This window comes from Stigmatopora argus, chromosome 23 (genome assembly GCF_051989625.1).
Source record: "Stigmatopora argus isolate UIUO_Sarg chromosome 23, RoL_Sarg_1.0, whole genome shotgun sequence".
NCBI classification, from domain to species: Eukaryota; Metazoa; Chordata; class Actinopteri; order Syngnathiformes; family Syngnathidae; genus Stigmatopora; species Stigmatopora argus.
In genome coordinates this window covers 9038838-9059528 of record NC_135409.1, presented here as the reverse complement: position 1 = coordinate 9059528, position 20691 = coordinate 9038838, and the positions used below count along the sequence as shown (strand labels likewise).

At 56.8% G+C, this 20691-nt stretch overlaps 4 protein-coding genes across 8 annotated transcripts; 1 reads left to right on the top strand and 3 right to left on the bottom strand.

Moving 5' to 3' along the window:
• Positions 1–135: 135 nt before the first annotated feature.
• Positions 136–2129, bottom strand: nots (nothepsin). Of its 2 annotated transcripts, XM_077593727.1 has the most exons (9): positions 1982–2129; positions 1736–1916; positions 1553–1670; positions 1271–1389; positions 991–1190; positions 782–910; positions 572–716; positions 415–513; positions 136–353 (listed from the first exon to the last, which is right to left on the bottom strand). In XM_077593727.1, exons 1-9 carry the CDS (start codon positions 2041–2043, stop codon positions 177–179), a joined length of 1230 nt encoding a protein of 409 aa, XP_077449853.1. In that variant the 5' UTR covers positions 2044–2129; the 3' UTR covers positions 136–176. The 2 variants fall into 2 exon arrangements, with proteins under 2 accessions (XP_077449853.1, XP_077449855.1); XM_077593729.1 differs by having other exon boundaries at positions 350–484.
• Positions 2130–2242: 113 nt separating this feature from the next.
• cct2 (chaperonin containing TCP1, subunit 2 (beta)) lies at positions 2243–6485 on the bottom strand. The gene is made up of 16 exons (XM_077593726.1): positions 5756–6485; positions 5005–5079; positions 4865–4930; positions 4672–4783; positions 4515–4591; positions 4321–4433; positions 4057–4259; positions 3864–3964; positions 3653–3780; positions 3452–3555; positions 3259–3378; positions 3062–3190; positions 2889–2992; positions 2702–2801; positions 2487–2628; positions 2243–2411 (listed from the first exon to the last, which is right to left on the bottom strand). Exons 1-16 carry the CDS (start codon positions 5756–5758, stop codon positions 2381–2383), a joined length of 1608 nt encoding a protein of 535 aa, XP_077449852.1. The 5' UTR covers positions 5759–6485; the 3' UTR covers positions 2243–2380.
• A 151-nt stretch (positions 6486–6636) lies between these two features.
• Positions 6637–11870, bottom strand: vezt (vezatin, adherens junctions transmembrane protein). Of its 3 annotated transcripts, none has more exons than XM_077593723.1 (12): positions 11606–11870; positions 10894–11016; positions 10689–10781; positions 10446–10618; positions 10087–10371; positions 8661–8807; positions 8418–8565; positions 8001–8344; positions 7739–7932; positions 7570–7679; positions 7296–7503; positions 6637–7214 (listed from the first exon to the last, which is right to left on the bottom strand). In XM_077593723.1, the coding sequence occupies exons 1-12, from the start codon at positions 11639–11641 to the stop codon at positions 6742–6744; spliced, it is 2334 nt and encodes a 777-aa protein (XP_077449849.1). In that variant the 5' UTR covers positions 11642–11870; the 3' UTR covers positions 6637–6741. The 3 variants fall into 3 exon arrangements, with proteins under 3 accessions (XP_077449849.1, XP_077449850.1, XP_077449851.1); XM_077593724.1 differs by having other exon boundaries at positions 8661–8795; positions 11606–11868; XM_077593725.1 differs by lacking the exon at positions 11606–11870 and adding an exon at positions 11301–11499.
• A 233-nt stretch (positions 11871–12103) lies between these two features.
• Positions 12104–20649, top strand: fgd6 (FYVE, RhoGEF and PH domain containing 6). Of its 2 annotated transcripts, XM_077593417.1 has the most exons (21): positions 12104–12413; positions 13341–14859; positions 15638–15749; positions 16050–16117; positions 16185–16215; positions 16586–16737; positions 16811–16967; positions 17043–17130; positions 17230–17280; positions 17352–17410; positions 17483–17554; positions 17617–17685; positions 17775–17858; positions 17921–18000; positions 18077–18179; positions 18263–18406; positions 18476–18578; positions 19283–19377; positions 19449–19577; positions 19675–19823; positions 19887–20649. In XM_077593417.1, exons 1-21 carry the CDS (start codon positions 12362–12364, stop codon positions 19927–19929), a joined length of 3360 nt encoding a protein of 1119 aa, XP_077449543.1. In that variant the 5' UTR covers positions 12104–12361; the 3' UTR covers positions 19930–20649. The 2 variants fall into 2 exon arrangements, with proteins under 2 accessions (XP_077449543.1, XP_077449542.1); XM_077593416.1 differs by having other exon boundaries at positions 19675–20649.
• Positions 20650–20691: the final 42 nt, after the last annotated feature.

Below are 20691 nucleotides of genomic sequence, written 5' to 3'. Positions count from 1 at the left end.
TCGGCAGGGGGCAGTACATGCAACGTGAGCATATTACAGAGGCTTTTAACTGACCCCTTCAGGAGGCAAAAGGGTTTTTTTATGTTTAAAAACCAAAACAAAACACAGAGCATTACAAAAATGACACGACGTAAATGCTTTAATAACGGATGCTTTTATTAATAACAATCCTACTGTCAGGGGTCGGAAGGATGGTGAGCGAGAGCCAATCCAACGCGGTCGTTTCCTCGATCGAAGACGCTGTAGAACTTTGTGAGGAAAACGTCTCCCAGGATCCACAGCGGGCCCTGAGGCGTCACGATGTCCACCGCCATGAAGCCGCTCAGGCACAGCTCCTTGCCCCCCAGCATCTCCTGCGTGTCACGGTTCAGATGTGCACATTTGCCGAGGAGACATCATCCGGCCATCCCTCACCTTTCTGACGTACTGATCGGCCGTTAGCGTGAACTCCGTCCCGCCCAGGACGAAGGTCACCCGAGGCAAGCTGGACAACCGGGCGCAGTCGATGAAGAACTGAGAGGCACGCGAACGCGGGTTACGTGAGCCGGCGCGACGCGACGGTCGCGCCCACCTCTCCGATACTCGTGGGCGTGGCTCCGAGGAGCTGCTGCAGGCCGAGGATGTGGTCGGTGGGCCCGGCCACCAGGGAGGTTCCCGTGTCCACGATGGCCTCGCAGCCGCGAGGACAGAAGGTCTCGATGCCTTGGACGGACACGCTGAGACGCGGCAGGGAGGGCCGGTGAGACTTGCACGCCCGAGACCGCCAAAGCGAGTACCGTACCTGTCCATGTGAATCTGCCAGTAGCCTTTGGCGGTGACGGGGAGCCACTTGATGGCTCCCTGGTACAGGGCCTCGTCGGTGCCGCCCAGCAGGAGTTCGCCGTCCGTGTCTCGACCGCCGCCCGACTTCCTGTGGGGCAAACCTCAAACCTCGGTCGGTGCCTGTCGCCCACCGAACCGACGCTCTGACCAAATGGGCTCGGGGTTGACCTGCTGAGGTAGAAGGAGAACATGGGCTGGTCCAGGGAGCCCTGCGCCATCATGCTGTCAAAGACGGGGTTTCCCAGAATCTCGGCCAAGGGCGGGTACGCCATGCCCAGCACGCCGTCGAAGCGGGCCACCACGAAGGTGGAGCCCGGCTCGTACACCGCCTCCCCGAACTCTTGGTTGAGCACGCGGACGTGGCCCATCTGCGCGGGCGGACAAGGAGGAATCCTGGGGACGGGACTCGGAGACGAGCCCTCCCGTCGCGGCCGGGGGCGACGGCCACCTTGAGCGTGTCTCTGGCCATCACCCCGAGCAGGTGTCCCGATCCGTAATGGATGCCGAAGGTCCGACCGTCGTGGAGGTACGAGGACGACTCGAACGCTCGGAAACGTTTGTGCACCGCTGCGAACGTGCGGGTGGGTGGGTTATTGGCCTCTTATCGCCGAGTGCGGTCAAACTGTTCTGACTCCTCAAAAACGCGGGTCAGACAGAGAGAGAAAATGCGAGCGTGTGTGTGCGCGCGTGCACGTTCAAGGTCTGCACCCGTGCCACGCGTCAACTTTACCGCAAGCTTGGCTGACGCAGTACGACGAAGGCACCCACAGGTCCGCCGATCCCGTGTCAAAGACCACGGAGAAGTTCTGCGCGGGAGTCCCCAGGCTGATCTGCCCAAAGTACTGGGCCTGCCAAACACGGCGCGCGCGGGTGACCACCTCAAAAGGCCCCCGTTCCGTCCGTCTTCACTTACGTCCATGAAGTTGTAGAGCTTCTCGCTGGAGCGCCCCAGGCGCAGCGACGGCGTCCCGGCAGGGTAGCAGTGAGCGTAGCGCCGACTGAAGGCGTCGGGCCGGTGCTGGCGCAAAAATTCGTCCAGCGCTCCGTCGGCGCGCAGCTGAGAGCGGATGGAGCGCCTCCGTTGCAGAGGAACCCTGGAACGGCGGTCCGGCTCAAGGCCCGCCGGTGAAACGCCCGAAAATTGCAGGCCGTTTGTTACCTGAGCATAGCCAGGCAGGTGGAAGCGCTCAACAGGAGCAGCGCCAGTTTGACCGCGTCCATCGCGTCCGCTTGCTTCGTCTGCCGCGTCGGCTCCGCAATGGCGAGCGGCGGAAGCGCGCCGGCTTATCAGCGGCGGGACCGCCGACGGGGTTCCAATCGATGAGCGCGCACGCGCGCAATCAGTCGTGTTGACATTTGGGACGAGCGGCAGACCAATGTCAGGGCGCGTTGAGGTAAACAGGATTAGAAATAACTGCGCTTGTTGGAACTTTGGGGATTTTTATTGGTCAACAAAAGCAAAAGTATAGCAAAAGACACAGGCGTTAGCCACCGACGCCCTGCGCTGTGACGCAGATAAATAAAGAGGAAAGGATCCATCTTCAGCGGAGGGCTTCCTCTAACAAGGATGCTGGTCGGGAACTCTCTTCCTGCGGACAAACGGTGACGATGTCATACATGAGAGATTACAGGACGGGCGCCGCCGCTTCCCTCGGGCGACTGACCTGGGCGCCGCTTTGATGATGTTGTCCACCCTCAGGATCATCTCGGCCGCCTCGGAGGCGCTGAGCAGCACCTGCCTCTTCACCTGGAAGGACTCGGTCACGCCCAGCTCCGCCATGTTGCCCAACGCGCCTTCCGCCATGTCTGCGCAAATGACCCAAATGCCGTGAGCGTCGTCGCGACAATTTGGGGCGGTCGCGTCGGTGCGCCCGCTCACTCAAGCCGAAGGTGGTCTTGTTGTCCTGGTGCGCCGCGCGCAGTTGGGCCACCAGGTCGGCGCTGTCGTATCCGGCGTTGTCGGCGATGATGGTGGGGAGCTGGAGGAGGAGAGAAGGACGTTTTCACGGTTCTGGTTGGCACGTCCGGGCCACTCGAGCTGGTAAAGGAGGCGGCGTTTTGGGTACCATCCTCAAGGCCTTGGCAAAGGACTCCATGGCCACGGCCTCCTTCCCCGGTGTCTTGTTGGCCAGATCGCTCACCACCTTGGCCATCAGCATCTCGGAGCAGCCTGAAGACGCACGATCCCGGCCGGCTCAGGCTTCTGGTTTTGGGAGGGGGCCGGCGGGAAAAAGCTCACCTCCCCCGTAGACGGTGCGCGGCTCCTTGACGGTCTGCGCCAAGACGCAGAGAGCGTCGTGCAGCGAGCGCTCCGCCTCGTCCAGGATCTGCTGGGTGGCTCCGCGCAGCACCACGGTGCAGGCTTCCCCTGCAAAGATGGTCTCCGTTGACGCGTCGGATGGAGAAACCGAGCCTGGCCTCGCTTGGGGCGCGTACCCATGGCGACGCCCGAAAAGTGGATGAGCGTGTCCTCGCCGATCATGACCTCCTCGATGAGTTTGCAGTGGCCCAGCTGCACCAGCTCGGGATGCTCGAAGGTGGACGTGATCTCGCCGCCTGAAGCGTACGCGGGGGGCTCGGTCAGGGCACGGAGGGGGGTGGCGGGCGCGGACCGTTTCAAATCACGTACCGGTGACCAGGGCCAGGCGCTCCACGCCGGAAAAGTCGGCGTGTTCGATGGCCATGACGCCGGCCTGAGCGAAGAGCTGCTCGGGGTAGTTGTAGATCAGTTGCCTGGTGAGTCCAAATGAAATTTGGGGCGGGGGGGTTAAACGGGGGGAAAACGTTGACGGGCACGCCCCGTCATATTCGGTGGCAAAGTGCAAAGGACCTGTTGATGAAGCAGTTGATGCCGTGCTTGAGGATGCGCTCCACCTTCTCCTTCATCTTCTCCTTCTCGGCCAACTCGATCTCGGCCACCTTGGCCGTGGAGTCCACGCGGACCCTGGAGCCGAAGATCTGCGAGACCCAAACGGACGTTGATGTGCCCGCCCGCCACTCTAGGCCCCCCTCTCCACACCTCTCCACTGCACTCCACTCACCTTGATCTTGTCCGTGTCCATGCCGGTGTTGGCGATCAGAATGTTGGCATTTTCCAGCCTCTTGGGTTGGTTCACGCCGATCTTCTTGTCCAGCAGGAAGCCTGAACGGGCACAGCGTTGGCTAGCTTACAATTGGTAGGCCAGGCGCCCGGCCGGGCAACCCGGGAAGCTCGGCGTTGGCCCGGGAGCTCGCCTTCGTCCAGGTAGGAATCAGTGAGGCTGCCGCCCAGCTTCTTGATGACGTGGATGGCCTCCAGGTTGCCCGAGCCCTTCAGCCTCATCACGGCGTCGACGGCCAGCCGGGCAAAGTGATCCTTGTGGTGGGTCAGCAGCTTGGACGACAGCGTGGTACGCGCGATGTTCAAGAGGTCCTCCTGGAAGCGGGCCGTGTCGTCGCTACGGAGAGGGGCCAATTAGCCGCCGCCCAAACGGCGCCGAGCACGCGAAGATAGGGCACCTGTGATTCACAGCCGCGTCCTTCAGGGCGTCCCTGGCCACCTGCGTGGACTTCCTCCAGCCCGCAATGATGGTCTGCGGGTGGATCTTCTTGGCAATCAGAAGCTCCGCCTCCTGCCCGGCAAAGAGGGCGTCGTCAATTCACACTGGGGGGAAAAATGGAAGGGGAACGACCCGGCCGGCCCAGACGCTTACCCGCAAAAGTTCTGCCGCCAGAACCGTGACGGACGTGGTTCCGTCGCCGACCTCGTCGTCCTGAACCTTTGACATGTCTGTACGTAGGCACGCGTGTCAAAAGCCGCCATTTGGCCCGTAGACACGCCCCCCGACCCACCCACGCGCCTTGACTTACCGACCAGGACTTTGGCGGCGGGGTTGTCGACGCCGATGGCTTTCAGGATGGTGGCGCCGTCGTTGGTCACCGTCACGTTGGCGCCCTTGCCGCTGCCCAGTAGGATCTTGTCCTAAATAGCAGTCGTGGTTTGATCCGCGCTCGCTTTTTTCAGGCGGTCCGTCGCGTCGACCTGGCAAACGGACAGACGTACCATTCCCTTGGGTCCGAGCGTGCTCTTCACCAAGTCTCCAATGGCGATGGCGCCCACAAAAGATGACTGCGGGGACAACACTCGTGAGCGGGTCGGTGACGCTTTTATCAATGACATAAAAGAAACGTAAGGACACGCACCAGACGAGCGGTTTCAGCTTTTTCTTCATCAGCTCCATGCTTGAAGATGTTGACAGGGGCCATTGACAGGGAGGCCTGTGGAAAACAAATGCTCTTGTGATCCACCTCATAAAGTGAGGTTACCAAAAGTGTGCGTGCATCCGTTCAAAAGCGAAAGAAAAAAAACAAATAACTGGAAAATGCAAAAAAAATCTCCTAAATATCCGAGCAGCCCTAAACGCAGCATCACTCCTTCGCGAATCCACGAGAAGGTTCGAGACGAATGACATTTCAATCATAAAAAGCTGCAGACAAAAATAGAGCAATATGAACGGATAATAAAAATGAGTTGTTGTTTTCCCCACACTAAATTCCTAATCACAGTCATGGTCTTTAATGAAACGCCGTCATGGTCTTTAATGAAACGCTGACAGCCACAAAGACAGCATGATAAGGCTAGCGGCTCAAATGGATACAATAAAAAAAAACACTTCTTTTAGCCGCTTCATGCGAGATACGGGTTACTTGAAACGAAGTGAAATTATGAGCAAATGTGACTATTGTCTGCATTGTCTTCGCTGCGAATAAGCCCCATGTGCTCGCCGGTTAGCAACAGCAGCAGCTAATTGGGCGCTAACGGAACGAAACATCTCAAGCAAATTTCCAATTTCACAAGGGTTCGTGCTTCTTTCCGCCGTTCTACCGAACTTCCCCGTTGGTTTTAAGTGTCTTTTGGGGGTTAAAAGAGAGAATAAAAGGAGTAGGAGCTCACCATGATGACTGCGTATTACGGGTGGAACAGGAGAAAGAGAACTGCTTATTCTTCGTGTTTTCCTTCTGGCAACTTAGACCCGCTGCTGCCCTCCAACGGACAACAAGTGGAACTGTTTCCAACCAAATTTTATTTCATGTTGGAAAAAGCAAACGGGTTGTATAGACGTCCCTGCAAGGCAGGGCATAGGCCAGGGGTAGGGAACCTATGGCTCGGGAGCCATATGTGGCTCTTTCCATGGGTACATATGGCTCTCCACTAACCTGTGAGGTAAAATATGGAAATCATTGGTGAGAGAGCTGAGTCCTGAACGCACTAACAAGTGCGTCACTGCGGCGTTGACACTACCTGTACCCCTATTTTAATCATAATTTTGTTTTTTATGACTCTTCTGCATGCATGATATCATTGATACTGATTTTGTAAGCCACCACATAACAATGATGTCAAAATAAATTAGACTTTTTGTACGTTAAGTGATGAAATGACAAAAAAAAATAAAAATTACTCATATATTTTTACTTTTCAGTTCCGAGAATGGCTCTCAAGAAATAACATTAGAAAATATGAATTGTTTATGGCTCTCTGTGTCAAAAAGGTTCCCGACCCCTGGCATAGGCCATCGAAGGCTGACCCGTAAGTGATTGTCTCTCACTCAAGAAAAATGATTTCTTTGTTCAATTCCGAGCAGTTTAAGGAAGCGTCCACGTGCATTGAATGCGATACGCACGCATGGCCCACCTGAAATAAAGCGCTGATGGTAAAAACAAGTCAAAGCTCTGTTTCCACAAGGTCAGGCTTTGGATGGGATGAACAGACTCCACGAACAAATTGTTACATTAATTGCAACATGTGTTTTTACAGTTTTGTTTTTTTGGGGGGGGAGTTTGACGGGGTTCCCCAGTCATCTCACTACGGAACAAATTAGCTCACACGGGAAAAAAATTGAAATTTGAGTGCTTTTGACCCTCAACCGTCTGCAAGCGTCAGTCTTCCTCTTCGCACTCGTCGTCTCCAAACGTCTGCTCCTTCATCTTGGGCAGCGAGTGCGAGCGCGCCGCCACCTGCGCGGCGACGGCCGAGCCGAAGCTGAACGGCTGCGAGCCGTGGATCTCCGTCAATCTGTCCATGATGGAAAGACTGGGAACTTTGGCTCGGAGGGGGCGGGCCGAGTCGTCCCGGCCCTCGTCCACGTCCTCATCGCCGTCATACTGGTGCGACTCGGACGCGCCGCCTCCTCCTCGCGCGCAAACCGACGTTGCCTCCTCCGCGTCTCCCTCGGCCTCCGAACCGCAGCTGAACTCGGAGGGGTCAGGCCTCACCCGGCGGTCTTTTCCTTCCCGCGCTTCCTGTCCGTTTCCTCCCTCCGAAAGGTCGTTTCTGCTGTCGTTGCCTTTTTCCGCCACGGCGGGCGCGGTCGACGGATCGGCCGCGGCGTCGGAACAGCGAGCGGAAGCGGCTGCAACGACAGGAAATACTCAGCTGACGCAAAACGGCGGGTTGCCTCGGCGGAGGTAAGCGGGGAAAATCTGTATACAACCTTGGTCACTGAAAAGCATCTGCTTTCTCTTCATCCTCTCGCCCTCGGATGCACGGAAGCCCAGCACCGATTTGAGCTCGAAGAGGACGCGACGGGATTCTTCGCGCTCGCGCCGTCGACATTCCCGCTCCTCCGGAGTCTGCAGGTCGCACCACGGTTCCTTTCCTTGGCCGTCCGAGTCCGAATCCGAGACGTAGGCTTCGAATTCCTGTCACGAAAGAGTCGAATCAGTCGTTTTTCTCGGGGCAAATGGCGGCCGAAAGGCGCCTCCCACCAGTTCTTCCGGAACGGGATCTCTGTCCAGGATCAAAGGACAGGGCGGAGGAGGCTCGGGCGCCTGGGCCGGAGGGGTCCCGCGCCAGTCCCGACTTTCGGCGGCCCCCGCTGCGGGTGTGACGCGCGTGAAAGCGGGAAAGCGTTCCATCCGGGTGAGATTTTCCTACCCGGACTGGCGTCGGCCCGCTTCAGCATGCGCTCCACCTGCCCGACGGTGTCGTCCCAGCAGCCGGCGCTGGCCCGCATGTGCGGCTGGAGCTGCTTCAGCCTGGCGCTCAGCTCCCGGTAGCCGTCCGGGGTCAGCTCGTGGCCCCCTTTGGACGCCGTCAGCTTCTCCAGGTCGTCCTCCAAGATAATCATCCTGAGCAAGGCGTCGGGGTCAGCGAGGCGGCCGCCCGCACGTGGGCGGACGCCGCGGCCGCGTCTCACTCGCTCAGCAGGGCCTTGAGATGCAGCTGCAGGCTTCGGACGGAGGAGTGGAGGGCGTCCAGCTCTCGGCTCTTCTCCGGGCCCCGAGCGCCGGGGTCCCGCGAGCCCTCCCGCGCGCCCGAGCGCCGGTGGAAGTCGTAGCTCCGCCGGACCTCCCCGAGGCAGGCGGCCAAGGCGTGCTGCAGAGGCTCGGTCACGGCGCCGATGGCGACGTGGAGCGCGGGCGCGTCTCGGTGGGACCGTCCGCCTCCCTCACGCTCCTCCTCGAGGCGGCGGGGCGACATGAGGAGGGCTAACCTGCGGAAGCACTCGGAGCTTTGCCCCACCCACAGCTGGAACAACACCTGCGGGAGGGCAGAGCGTCCGGCGGTCACTTCCGGCGCAACCCGTTGCCTTTTTGGAACGGGAAGAGGAAACCTTGAGGGCCGGCAGGCTGTAGTCGTCGGTCAACTCCCGGGCTCGCTCGTCGGCCAGGTGCTCGATTCCCAGGCCCAGGCCCAGTTCCTTCAGGGGCACGGCGGAAAGGTAGTTGGTCACGTTGTCCACCTCCGAGCCCAGCGGGAATGTGGAGGGGGGGCCGTTAAGGGCGTGGGAACGGAAGCCGGACGGGCGCCCCTCCCCGCGTTTGCCCGGCAAATCTGCCGCGAGTCCAAAGGATATTCCTTGAGCATGTGACAGGTGGCCCTCCGCGAGGCTCTGAAGGCCGAGCGGAGGGCTCGGTAGAGGGCCTCGCGCAGTCCCGTCAGCTGCCGGCTCCCGGGCCCCGCCCTGCTAAAGTGGCCGGCCGCGCTCACCCTGTCGAGCAAACTTGACAAGTGAAATGCGATACAACTGTAGAGACGTCCCTCGACTGGTACACCAAAAATACAACACTCAGACAAATATGGGGAAACCAAATGGTTGGAGGGGAGGGGAGGGAAGGGTAGAGCCGTGCGCAAAGGGCTGGCCCAGCGATGTCCCGATCCCATACGGATACGACTATTTCACCAGATTGGATGCTATCACCTAGGACCGGGGTGGGGCAAACTATTCCACTGCGGGCCGTCCGCAGTGGGTGCGGCGCGGGAGTAGGGGTTTTCGTTCCATACTCAAAAGAGGAACTCTTTCCACCAAACTAGTGTCCTACAAGTGCAATCAGTGGATTGCAATGAGGTGCTTCTCTTGCCCAACCCCCGCTGCTTCAGCTTTGTCAGTCAGCTAGCCTATGTCTGTAACCAGCACAGCCCAGAGAAATAGCTTCCCTGGCAACCCCCGTCGATTCAACTTTGTCACCAATGTCTGTGCTGGATGGCTTGCAAAACTAAAAGCTGCCAGGTGTAAACTGTCAAAGCCAGTTCTTTTTTTTTGGACCTATTTCAAACGTGGGCCATCAAAGTGCAGACTTTTGACCATTGAAGAGTGCCTTGAAGAAATTGAAGCATTGGACATATGAAGGAAAACGTGGGCATCCCATAAGAATAGGCTTTCATTTAACAGGGCTGGGCAAACTAAAAAAAGGTGCTTCTTATTTCAGAACAACCCCCACTGCTTCAACTTTGTCAGTCAGTTATGTCTGTAACCAGCTCAGCCCAGAGAAATAGCTTCCCTAAGCCTAACCCCCACCCACAGCCGCCCAACCCCCGTTGATTCAACTTTGTCTGCGTCGGTCAGCGCTGGATGGCTTGGCGCAAAAAGCTGCACCCGCAGCGACCCTTGAGGACCGCTTGTCCCACCCCCGGCCTAGGACAATCTAATCGGGGCTCATTTCTTATCTTGCACTTGCACTAAAACTCCATAGGCTGCTAAGCACTTGAGTCACTTTTGTACCTCACTACTTACTTATGCGACTACCAATTTGTGTGGACTACTTATTATGTGTGTGTGTGTGCACTTAATGGGGAAGCTTTAAATCTCATTGTGCTTGTATAATGCCAATAAAGACATTCAATTCAATACTGTGACGCTGCAAATCAAACCAATAGACGAATACGGATATCTGTCTTGGTCTCCTTTTGACAAAACTGGGATCACGAGTCAAAGAGTCAGCATGGGGACATCCCTAGTGGCGAGCAGACAAAAAAAACGGCGACGAGGCGGGCGACCTTACAGGGTGAACCCTCTGGAGATGACTTCCGTCTCCTGCACCAGACGCAGCGCCTTGCGGGACACCCCCGTTAGCGTCTTGCTGTCGGCGAGCAGCGCTCGCAGCTGCGACAGCCTCCCGTGGACGGCCCGTTGGGCGCCGCCGCGCTTCCACAGCGCCACTCCTCGCGTGGCGCTCCATCCCAGCGTGATCAGGAGCCAGAGGACGCTCCACGGCGACCACGCGCCCCCCGACGCCGAAAAGAGCCCCATCAGAATGGCCGCCGAGGCCGCCAGAAAGGCCGAGTCCCTGAGCGGATCCCGTCGGGAGTTCAATTTGCACCTCATTGGTGAATTTTTGGACCGGGGCGGGCTTTCCCATACCGTGAGGAGGGCGCGGCGAAGAAACGGGGAGGAGGCGGCGCTCCGGCGCCGTCGGGCGTCGGGCCAAGCGTCATCAGGCCGGGGTCCAGCAGCTCGATCAGCTCCACGTCCTCCTGCAGAAGAACATCCCGCTCCAGGATGCAGCGCACCGAGTACTCTCCCAGCACGCCGTCCTGCGACAGACACGATGGCGTTGAGGCGGGTGGCTTTTCTTTTTTTTGGTCTTTCTCAACTTTGACCCACCAGCTGCCTCTCCAGCGTGTGAGACGAACGGGCCGCCTTGTGAAAGGGACTCCATCTCCGCAAGGATTCAGCCAGCATCCGCATGACTACCCCCTACGCCAGAGTAAAAAGAAAAACAGGTTTTATTTTCAAAGTGTCTCCGAAGTTGTTCTCTCCGGCGACCGAAGACTTCCCGTCCCGAGCCGCGGGGGGTTCACGTCCTCACCTCGGCCTCCGGGGGACCTCGCGAAGGCGTCCCCGGGCGGTCATCTTCTTCCCGCGCCGCCGTCTGACACGCCTCAAAGTCCGTGTGTCCCAAGTCGTGCAAGTATCGAAAAAGAGGCGAGTTCTGTGGAGAAAAGGCAAAGGTCAGGAGGCCTTCCGTTTGGTCAGCCGCCAGCGACGCTCGGCGATATCCTAAATCTCTTCACGCGCGCCAACGCGTGTCCGGATCGTGTCGGACATCTCCGAATCGCCATAATAAATGATGGACGCCGGAATAAATGATGGACGCCGTAATCCCTCCCTTGCCTTCAGCATCATTTTATGCCACGACGGGACACTTTACAGATGCAAGATGGGAGTTGATAGATTCCATTACCATAACAGATATGCTCTCAGGATCATACTCACTTCCATAGTCACGTTGAGCTCATTTTGTCGCAATCCAAGAGTGTTCGTGTGCTATCCTTTTGGATTTATTTCTTGTTATCATCAGAACCGACCCTTTGGTTCCGTCCAACTGGTCGTCCCACCCCACCTTGAGCCACCGACAACCAATAATAGTCTACAAACGTGCCCCGGGTTATAATTAGAACAGCAAAGTGTTTTACACTTAAAAGTACAAAAACATGATATATATTTTTATCTACGGCTAACGAGTGAGTTTCTATTTGTGTTGCAGCATGACAAAGCATCGGCTAACAAGTGCGACGAACCTCAAACACGACATCTTCGTCAAACTCCTCCGTCATGGCGCTCCTCCATCAACGCCCGGCATGCCGAACTTGGGGGACGACTTGGACCCGAGAAAGGAGAAAAAAACTAGAGAGAGAAGGGGTTGAAGTGATAGTTTAGCCCCTTGCTAAACTTAGCTTAAAAACTACAATTCCCCTCGAAGCGAAACACTTTTTCTACTTCTTCGCCAAAGGGAAACATACGCCTCTGCCCCACAGCGCCCTCCGCTGATCGTTCTATGTACGTGCCTGACCGTTAGAAAGGTTACCCGAGGCAAAAGTACAAGAAAAAAATCGGAGGACGCCATTTCAAAATAAATCACATATCTGACACCAAATAAAATAAATGTGGCAGTCAAAAAACACGTATTGAGTGCTCGCACGTATTAATTAAACCCCAGTTAAGAGACATCTATCGTACCCCCCCCCCCCAAAAAAAAAAGATAAGCAAAAAACTCGTCGTTGCCCATGAAGTTTGAAGCTGCGTCAACAACCGGAAAATCTTTGTAAGCAGCATTTCTCGCTTGACTCAACCGACAAACTTGCCGAAGTTGGAAAAGTCCGAGAAATATGGCAAAAGGCACCAAGATAAAGTGTTTATCGGCGGATGTGTGAAGGAGAAAAGGAGTTCAAGTGGCGGATCGCGGTGGTTTTCTTGTTCCCAAAGTGGCTTTCCGAGTGACAATGGTGCTGAGGCAGGAAAGAACGAAGATCTCGTCCCGCTTCCATTGAAAGGGAATGTACGTTCCTCATGCAGAAAGCAGCAACAAGTCGGGAGTCATGAGCACAGGTTTGTTTCATAGCAGCCGCATCGCGCTCTACTTTGATTAGGAGGAAAATCCCTATGAAATTTCATCGTTGTGGGGAAAACCATTATCCAAATTTAGCATCCACTGTTTCCCAACCGCTTAATTACAGGCTCCTCGTGAGAGGAGGAAAAAAAAACATCGCCTCCACATAAATAGTACAATAGGACTCACTAGACGTCGTTTGGAGACTTGTTAAGGCGCATCCAAAACTGACAGTCAAAGTCGCTTTTGGTTTTTAGTGGCCGCCGACTTGCTTGGCAAAACTTCTTTGTCTTTTGAACATCTGCCCTGCTGTTGATGCTGCGGGTCCAAATGGTCCAAATGGTCCAAATGGTCGAGGTACACCTCGAGTCTCCGCGTAAGGCTTCGACTAAAGTCTCGTCCTCACGTCCATTTGGCGTCATCCAAGTTGCTTGTCCACTTGGCTTCGTTTGCACGAGCTGACGAGTCCGACAAGAGATTTGCCCGATGAGTGTGCGACCACTCGTCCGCTGCCGTTCAAAGTGAGCGAAGGGATTTCGTACCGGCGTCACGCACGACGCCTGTCTGGATCGATTCGCCGACGAGTGGCAAATATATGTATATTTAAAAAAAGAAGAAGAAACGAACGATTGGCTATTTTAGAATGAGATCTTTTTTTAGATCTCTCAGTCTCTGGTTAATGACCTTTTGGAATGTGTCTTTTTCATTTATTTATGTATTTTTTTAATTTTTTTGCAACATAAATTGGCTTTGGGCTTTGGTTTCTTGGTCTCCCGTATTTCCCCATGGTCGCGTATTTGTCACGTTACTCCCCCGTGAAGTCGGCGTGAGCAATACGGCCTCCCTCTAACTTCATCGCCGGTATTTGAGGAAGGAAGTAGAACGTGTGACCATGTTGACTCCTTTGGTGTGTTGTGTCCACGCAGGTGTGAAGAAGCCACCGTTAGCTCCCAAGCCCAAACTTCCCAGCGTGGCCAAAGCCTGCCCCGCGCCCTTGGCCCCCAAACCGGGCCCGCCGAGCGCCGCCCCCGATTCCGCCCGGCCTTCCCCCGCCACCCTCAAGCGGGCCAAGCCGGCTCTGGCCCCCAAGCCCTGCCTCCTAAAAAACCACGCCCCGTCGGCCCCCAGAGCCCAGTCTGGCCTATCTGCGGGGCGGGGTCCCGAGGGCGACCCGTCGCCGCCCCACGCTAGGAATGGCGTGGTATCGGACGACCGCGGACCGCGGGCGCGCCGCCAGGGCCGGAGTTTGGAGGATGGCACGCTCGAGGCGAAGAACGGAACGGACGAAAGGGCGGCCGACGGGGACTTTGCGGAGGCCGGCGGCGAAAGGCCCGGGGGCGAGCCTCCGAGACGCTTGGGGAGTGCGGGCGATGGCTCTGAGACAGGCGACGGCCACGAGACGATCGACGACCACGAGACGATCGACGGCTACGACACGATCGACGGCGCCTCGTCTTCGGCCGCCCGACCTCACGAACGCCCGTCACGCGGCGACTCCTCGGTCCCCGCCCCTCCCACTAAGCCCCTCCCCGTCCCACGCCCTCGCAAACACGGGAGAGCCATTCTGGTGAGGCAGGACGGGACGGAGGGCTCCCCGGAGGAGATCCGGGAAAAGGACGAGGCCCCCGTGCCGCCCCCCCGCCAGACCTCGCTCTCGCCCGGCCTCCAAAGGCGGAACCTGCGCCAGAGCGCCTCGCGCTCGCTCGGCCTGCTCACCCGGCCTCACCCGGCGGGCGAGGAAGACGCGGTGGCGTGCGTGGAGGAACGGGAGGAAGACGGCTACGGCGATTTCAAGCGCTACCCGGTCACGCGCAGCCTTCCCAAGCAGCTGAAGTTGGGCTGCCCACCTCCCCCGCCACACCCCAGGAGGGCCTTCTCCGCCGAGGACCGCCCCCCACCCAGAAAGCCTCAGCGGCACAGCCTCCCCGCCCCGCCTCCGCCCTCCGTCTGCCCGCCGCCACCGCCACCGCCACCCCCTCACGGCCCCGCCAGGGAGTTGCCGGCACCCCCGCAGGAGAAAGCTTCCTGGCGCTTGAGCTTCTTCAGCCGCCACGTGCCCGGCAGGAGCAGCGTACCGGCCAAAAGCCGGGCGCCGACACTGGGGGGCAAGCAGCGGGCGCAGTCCTTCTCGGCCGCCGACCTGGCCACCCGCGCGGACCCCAACAACAAGCGCGGCCTCTCCTTGCGGAAGCTTCTGGAGCTGCGCGTGCCGGTCAAGATGCTGCCCAAGCTGCTGGCCAAGGGAGGCCGCGAGGCAGACGGCGAGCGGGACGAGCGGCCCGACGGCTGCGTGGCCGACTACGAGAACGTCCCTCTCTACGAGGAGATCCCCGAGTACATGAACTTGCCCTTTCACAACGGCAAGCTGCGTCGGTCGCGGGACGACGCCGACGTTTACGAGGCTCAAGACCCCTACCGGAGCGTCGGCGACGACCCCTCGGACAGGTTTGCTCCTCTTTGCTCGCTTATAGGCTTATAGGCCCCTACTTAGCGCTCTAGCTCGGTGGACCGTTTCAAATCTCCCCAGAATGACACCAAATGTAGAAACCAAGAATGATGACGTGATCCCCGTTTACTCCCAGGTGACTCAAAGCTAGCTCAGATAGTACAGTATGTCCGGGAAGCCGTGACTTACCGAAGAACTGGGTGTATTAAGAACTCTATATCCCAGCAGTCACTGCGCAGTACTTTATCTACGGGAAAATAGTAGAGTCGGGGGCTGCTTTCCGTAGTTGTCCTATCGACTGATTTATTTGATTTTATCGTGATAACAATTTTAGTATTGGTCCATATATAAAGCGCACTGGATTATAAGGCGCCCTGTCTATTCTGGAGAAAATTGAAGACTTTTATGCGCGCCTTATAGTCGTGAAAATACGGTATCTTTTAGGCCGAGAAACCGGTCCACGGCGCCCACTGTAGCCCGCTTGCAAAAATCAATTTGTCTCCTAGCGCAAAACGAGCATCTCTGCAGTGAATAGAGCCGCTGGAGCCCGCTTTCTAGGCGCCGGCAGGTGACATCAGCGCCGTTCGGTCAAAGTCCCGCGTCGCTATGACACGACGCCTTCCTGTGTTATTTTCAGCGTGCCGAGCAGGAAATGTCTCGGCCCGGTGCAAAAAAACCCCCCTGCTAATCCTAACCCTGCCACACGAGGCTCCAGGAGGGGAAAAATATCCATTGGCCACCTCGCTATTTTCAGACGTCACTTTTGGTCCCCCGCAGCGAGCGGACGAGGAAGGGCGTCCACTCCGAGGAAGAGGACGAGGCGACCCGCAGTTGGGACGAGGAGGACGATAGCTCGTCCACCGGCAAAGAGGACGAAGGCGACAAACAGGTGAGCGGCCGTTCTTACTCCTGCCGGGACCGATTGGGAAAGAGCGAAATCCAGAATCCGTGGTCATTTTGCACTACCGTCGGCCATTTTTCTGGACGATACCCCAAAAGAAAAGACTGGGCGTCCATGGCCGTCGGTGGCGGCCAACGAGTTAACGGTAAAGTCTGCTTGGAGTCAAGAAGCAGCCGTGACAAAGTGCTGGCGAAAGATAACGTGTCCGCAAATAGCCTTGAACAGTGCGTTGCTGATAAAATAAAATAAAAAGTAAAGTTTGACTGGACGCTTTCTACTTTCCCATAGGAGGAGGACGAGACCAAGCGCAAGAAGGTGGCGCACATCGCTCAGGAGATCATGAGCTCGGAGAAAGTGTGAGTCCTTGTATTCCAGAGCGAGATCATCTGACCTACTAAACGCGCCTTTTTGTCCTCTCGACAGCTTTGTGGATGTCCTCAAGCTTCTCCACATAGTAAGTGTCACACCATCCTCCCTGTAGTAGTGCCATCCAGTGGCCGGGAGGAGAACGCGGGGGTCAGCTGGCATTGTTTTTCGTCCACGGACGTGCGTCCGTGCGGCAGCTGCTTCCTTCCGCCACCCCGACTGACCTGCGCGCATGCACACACTGACATAATTGCAGCGCATTCTTGTGGCCAGAAATCCGGCCTTGGAAAGTGTGTGCGCGCGCATAGGTCACGACAAAGTCAAATGTGATGTAAGAAAAGAGAGAAGGAGAAAAATGGTGTTCATTTGGACCCTCTCTGTAGTAACTGTCAAAAATAGACACTGCCCCCTTGTGGCCAGTGAAATACTCTCACTGAGATTTTTTTTTGTTGCCCCAGGACTTCAGGGACGCCGTGGCCAAGGCCACGCGTCAGAACGGCAAGCCGGCAGTGGACGATCGCGTCCTCGGCCAGGTCTTGTACTACCTGCCTCAGCTCTACCAGCTCAACAAGGACCTGCTGAGGGAACTGGAGGAGAGGGTGGCACACTGGTAGGCTCGCCGGAGTCGGCGGTCCGAAGGGAACGGGCGCGGCGCGGCGCCTCACCGTTTGCCGCGTCGGCAGGAGCGAGCACCAGCGCCTGGCGGACATCTTTGTGCAGAAGGGCCCGTACCTGAAGATGTACTCCACCTACATCCGCCGCTTCGACAACAACGTGGCGCTCTTGGACGAGCAGTGCAGGAAAAACCAGGCTTTTGCCGCCGCCGTGCGAGAGTTTGAGGTGAGCGGACCGGGCCGCCGGACCGGTTGCGTCGCGTTTCCTCCCCCGGCTGACTGCGTTGGGCCGCCGCTGCAGACGAGCGCCAGGTGTGCCAACCTCGCCCTCAAGCATTACCTGTTGAAGCCCGTCCAGAGGATCCCCCAGTACCAGCTGCTGCTCACAGGTACTTGACTTTTTGCTCCGACTTTGTGCTTCTGGTGGCCGGCCGGCCGGCCGGCAATGCAAGAATCCTTCCATCCTTCCTTCCTCGACGCTTTTCCAGATTACTTGAAGAATTTGCCCCGGGATTCCGAAGACTACGAGGACACCGAAGGTGAGCGAGAACCGAGGACGTCTACTCGGGGAGCGCTTCTCGTTTGACTCGTGGCCTTTTCATCCCGGCAGCGGCGCTGGGCATCGTCAAGGAAGTGGCCAACCACGCCAACGACATCATGAAACAAGGGGTGAGACGGCGGAAAGTTCTCCTCCGGCCCATCCCCTCATCCGAGGTTCCCCTCATCCTGGTGCTTTTACAGGATAACTTTCAAAAGCTGATGCAGATCCAGTACAGTCTGAACGGCCACCACGAGATCGTTCAGCCCGGCAGAGTAAGTTCCTCGCTGGCTCGCCGCTTCCGGCGGCTCTGGAAGGTGAAGGACGTCTGCCGCAGGTCTTTCTGAAGGAGGGGACGCTGATGAAGCTCTCCAGGAAGGTCATGCAGCCGCGGATGTTCTTCTTGGTAAGATCTCCGGGTCGGGCCGCCGCTCTCCGCCACCTTCTCCTCCTTCTCCTCCTTCTCCTCCTTCACCGCCGGCGGCTTCTTCTCAGTTCAACGACGCGCTCATGTACACCACGCCCGTCCAGTCGGCCCAGTACAAGCTCAACTGCGTGCTCTCCCTCGCCGGCATGAAGGTGAGACCGTCCGCGGGCGAGGGCAATGCGCCACGGTCAGCCCTTCGCTCTGCGCGTGGCAGGTGAGCAAGCCCAGCCAGGAGGCCTACCAGAACGAGCTGAACATCGAGAGCGTGGAGCGCTCCTTCATCCTCTCCGCCAGGTGGAGAAAAAAAAAAACGCCGGCGGCCCGAGCCCTTTGCGCCTTCTTCTTTAGCCCGGCCGCTTCTCGCCTGCAGCTCGGCGACCGAGCGAGACCGGTGGCTGGAGGCCATCGCCGAGGCCATCGACGACCACGCCAAGAAGAAGATCAGCTTCATTTCCAGCCGCAGCCAAGAGGAGGTGACGCTCCCGTGCCGCCGCCCCGCGTCTCCCGTTTGACGTGTGGCCCCGCCCTCTGACAGCGAGACCCCCCCCACACACAGGCCGACGGCATGCCGGACGGCAGCGCCCCGCTGGGCTCCAAGGCCCCCATCTGGATCCCCGACTTGAGGGCCACCATGTGTATGATCTGCACTTGCGAGTTCACCCTCACCTGGCGGCGCCACCACTGTCGCGCCTGCGGGAAGGTACCCCGACTTTGCGGCTATAAATGCCAACCACCGCGGCGCTCTGGCTGATTTCTCGCGCCTTGGCAGGTGGTGTGCCAGGCCTGCTCCACCAACAAGTACTATTTGGAGTACCTGAAAAACCAACCGGCACGGGTGTGCGACCACTGCTTCGCCAAACTGCAGGAGAACAGTACGTGCAAAAAGTGTCTTTGGGATATGTTAGACGTACAGTTTTAGCACCTATACCTAATTCCTTAACTCCGTCTGGTCCCGTCTAACAACTGTGCGTGTTCAGCATCGAAGGAAGAGACCAGGGTTTGCGAGTTACTCCACAGATGATTTATTCCCGATATTGATCCTTACAGAGCTCCGGTTCCCTTTCCCAAATATAAAACCAGCTGAGCGTCGCCGTGCTTCAATGGAGGATTAAAGAGAACAATGGTCCACACCCGCGTTTGCCCAGTTATAGTTATACAAAATTGAATATTCATTCGCTGATTCTAATGATATGCGGACTGTCCTACCACGGTTCTGGAGGGGTCCCCCCCCCTGGAAACTGCTGTCCCGTGAATCCACGTCTGTCCCCGGTCGCCTTCTCCGCTGGAGTCCACAGCGTCTCCTTTGAAGTTTCACCTCCGCTGCTTGGCACCTTGGCGTTACTGCCCCTCAGCTTCCACCATCTGTCTTCTCATCAACATGTAACCAACCTCAAAGCAGAAACTCAGACCGAGACCTTTTGTTCATTTAAGACAGTGGTTTTACTCCTTCAGTGGTAATATATCAAAATGAAATAGCTACAACAAAATACATGAGTAAAATATGTCATATTCTTCAGATACGACCCACATTTTGCCTTTTTTGGTATACGCCTCACCTTTGGCCTTTTCCTCGCAGGCGACCGCCGCGCCTCCTCGTCCGTCTCCCCCATCAAATCCGGAGCCTTCTCCTTCTCCAGGAAACAAAAGAAGATTCCGTCCGCCCTGAAAGAGGCGAGTAGCCAAGCATTTAGCGGCTCGGCACATGTGCGACGGGCTCACCGTTGACCCGCCTCTCCTGGCAGGTGTCGGCCAACACGGAAAACTCCTCCATGAGCGGCTACTTGAGCCGCTCCAAGGGCTACAAGAAGCCGTGGAAGCGCCTGTGGTTCGTCATCGAGAACAAAGTTTTGTACACGTATGCCGCCAGCGAGGTGAGCGTCGCCGCCGCAGCCGCCGCCGCCGCCGCCGCCGGGCAACTGGCAAAGAGTCGTCGCCACGGATCCAACACTTGAAATGGTCGCCCGGCAGGACGTGGCGGCGCTGGAAAGCCAGCCGCTGCTGGGCTTCTTCCTGCGCGAGGAGAAAAACGGGCCGGCGCGCAAGCTGCAGTTCAAGCTGTACCATAAAAACACGCTTTTTTACATGTTCAAAGCTGACGACGTCCCCACCGCGCAGAGGCAAGTCAGCCTGTTCCTTGAAACGCTTGAATGCCAATTCCACCGGTGTGTCTTTTCCCTCAGGTGGATCGAAGTCTTCCAGGAAGCCATGATCCTGGAACAGTAGACGGAGCGGAGCGGAGCGGAGCGCTTTGCGCTTTGGATGGGCGACGGGACGCCTCTTTCCTCCAATAACCCCGAACTTTTCTTTATTTCCCAATGCTGCCGAAAATGCCCAATCATGTGTGAGCGAGTGCAGTAAAAGTGAATGAAGAACAACTATTTGATGTGAACTTCAAGCACTTCACCGCCATTGACAATGAATCGTACATTGATCACCGTTTTCTGGCATCGGTAGGCTTACCAGAAGGAGGCTTTTTTGGAACTCGTGGTTTTTTTTTTTTTACTGTTTAAATATTGCGCCATGGGACAAAAACTGGAAGCGAATCATGTGAGCAGTGATATTGTGTATATGACAGCGCAACGTTGTTATTTATTAAGTAAGATGAAGAAGGTCGCTCTCGGTCCGTCAGACTGTTTAGGTTGTCTTTTTTTTAAATAAGGGAATGTGGTTGCACTATCCATCAGGGACGCTCAAGAAACACCTCCGAAAACCTGTTTACGGAAAAAATCCCGTCATGACATTATTTTTTTATTCGACTTCTCGGTCTCACGTGTAAGAAAATGGGATATTGTTCATCCCTAAATTGTGTTTTATCCACGATGTTCAAAGTGTTTATAATTTACATGAAATAATTGTAGAATATCAAGCGTTTGGAGGTCGAGTCTCTGATGAAACAATATAATAAACTGTCAGGCAACAGTTTTTTAAAAATAAAAATAAGGCATCAAAGCACTAGTCTGCTGTATTTATTTGGACTGAAACAAG

Bases quoted from the DNA above. Each gene is read 5' to 3' on its own strand.
- nots (XM_077593727.1), bottom strand. From the start codon at position 2,043: ATGGACGCGGTCAAACTGGCGCTGCTCCTGTTGAGCGCTTCCACCTGC. The intron at 1,917-1,981 runs GTAACAAACGGC...CCGCCGTTCCAG, and splicing joins ACCTGCCTGGCTATGCTCAG to GGTTCCTCTGCAACGGAGGC. The intron at 514-571 runs GTGGGCGCGACC...CGTGCCTCTCAG, and splicing joins CGCCCACGAGTATCGGAGAG to TTCTTCATCGACTGCGCCCG.
- cct2 (XM_077593726.1), bottom strand. The intron at 3,781-3,863 runs GTGAGTGGAGTG...TGGGTCTCGCAG, and splicing joins TGGACACGGACAAGATCAAG to ATCTTCGGCTCCAGGGTCCG. The intron at 2,629-2,701 runs GTGAGCGGGCGC...TCATTTGCGCAG, and splicing joins CAAGACCACCTTCGGCTTGA to ACATGGCGGAAGGCGCGTTG.
- fgd6 (XM_077593416.1), top strand. From the start codon at position 12,362: ATGTACGTTCCTCATGCAGAAAGCAGCAACAAGTCGGGAGTCATGAGC. The intron at 12,414-13,340 runs GTTTGTTTCATA...GTGTCCACGCAG, and splicing joins GTCGGGAGTCATGAGCACAG to GTGTGAAGAAGCCACCGTTA. The intron at 14,860-15,637 runs GTTTGCTCCTCT...GGTCCCCCGCAG, and splicing joins GGCGACGACCCCTCGGACAG to CGAGCGGACGAGGAAGGGCG.
- vezt (XM_077593723.1), bottom strand. From the start codon at position 11,641: ATGACGGAGGAGTTTGACGAAGATGTCGTGTTTGAG. The intron at 10,619-10,688 runs GTGGGTCAAAGT...TGTCTGTCGCAG, and splicing joins ACACGCTGGAGAGGCAGCTG to GACGGCGTGCTGGGAGAGTA. The intron at 8,345-8,417 runs GTTTCCTCTTCC...GCCCTCCCGCAG, and splicing joins ACAGCCTGCCGGCCCTCAAG to GTGTTGTTCCAGCTGTGGGT.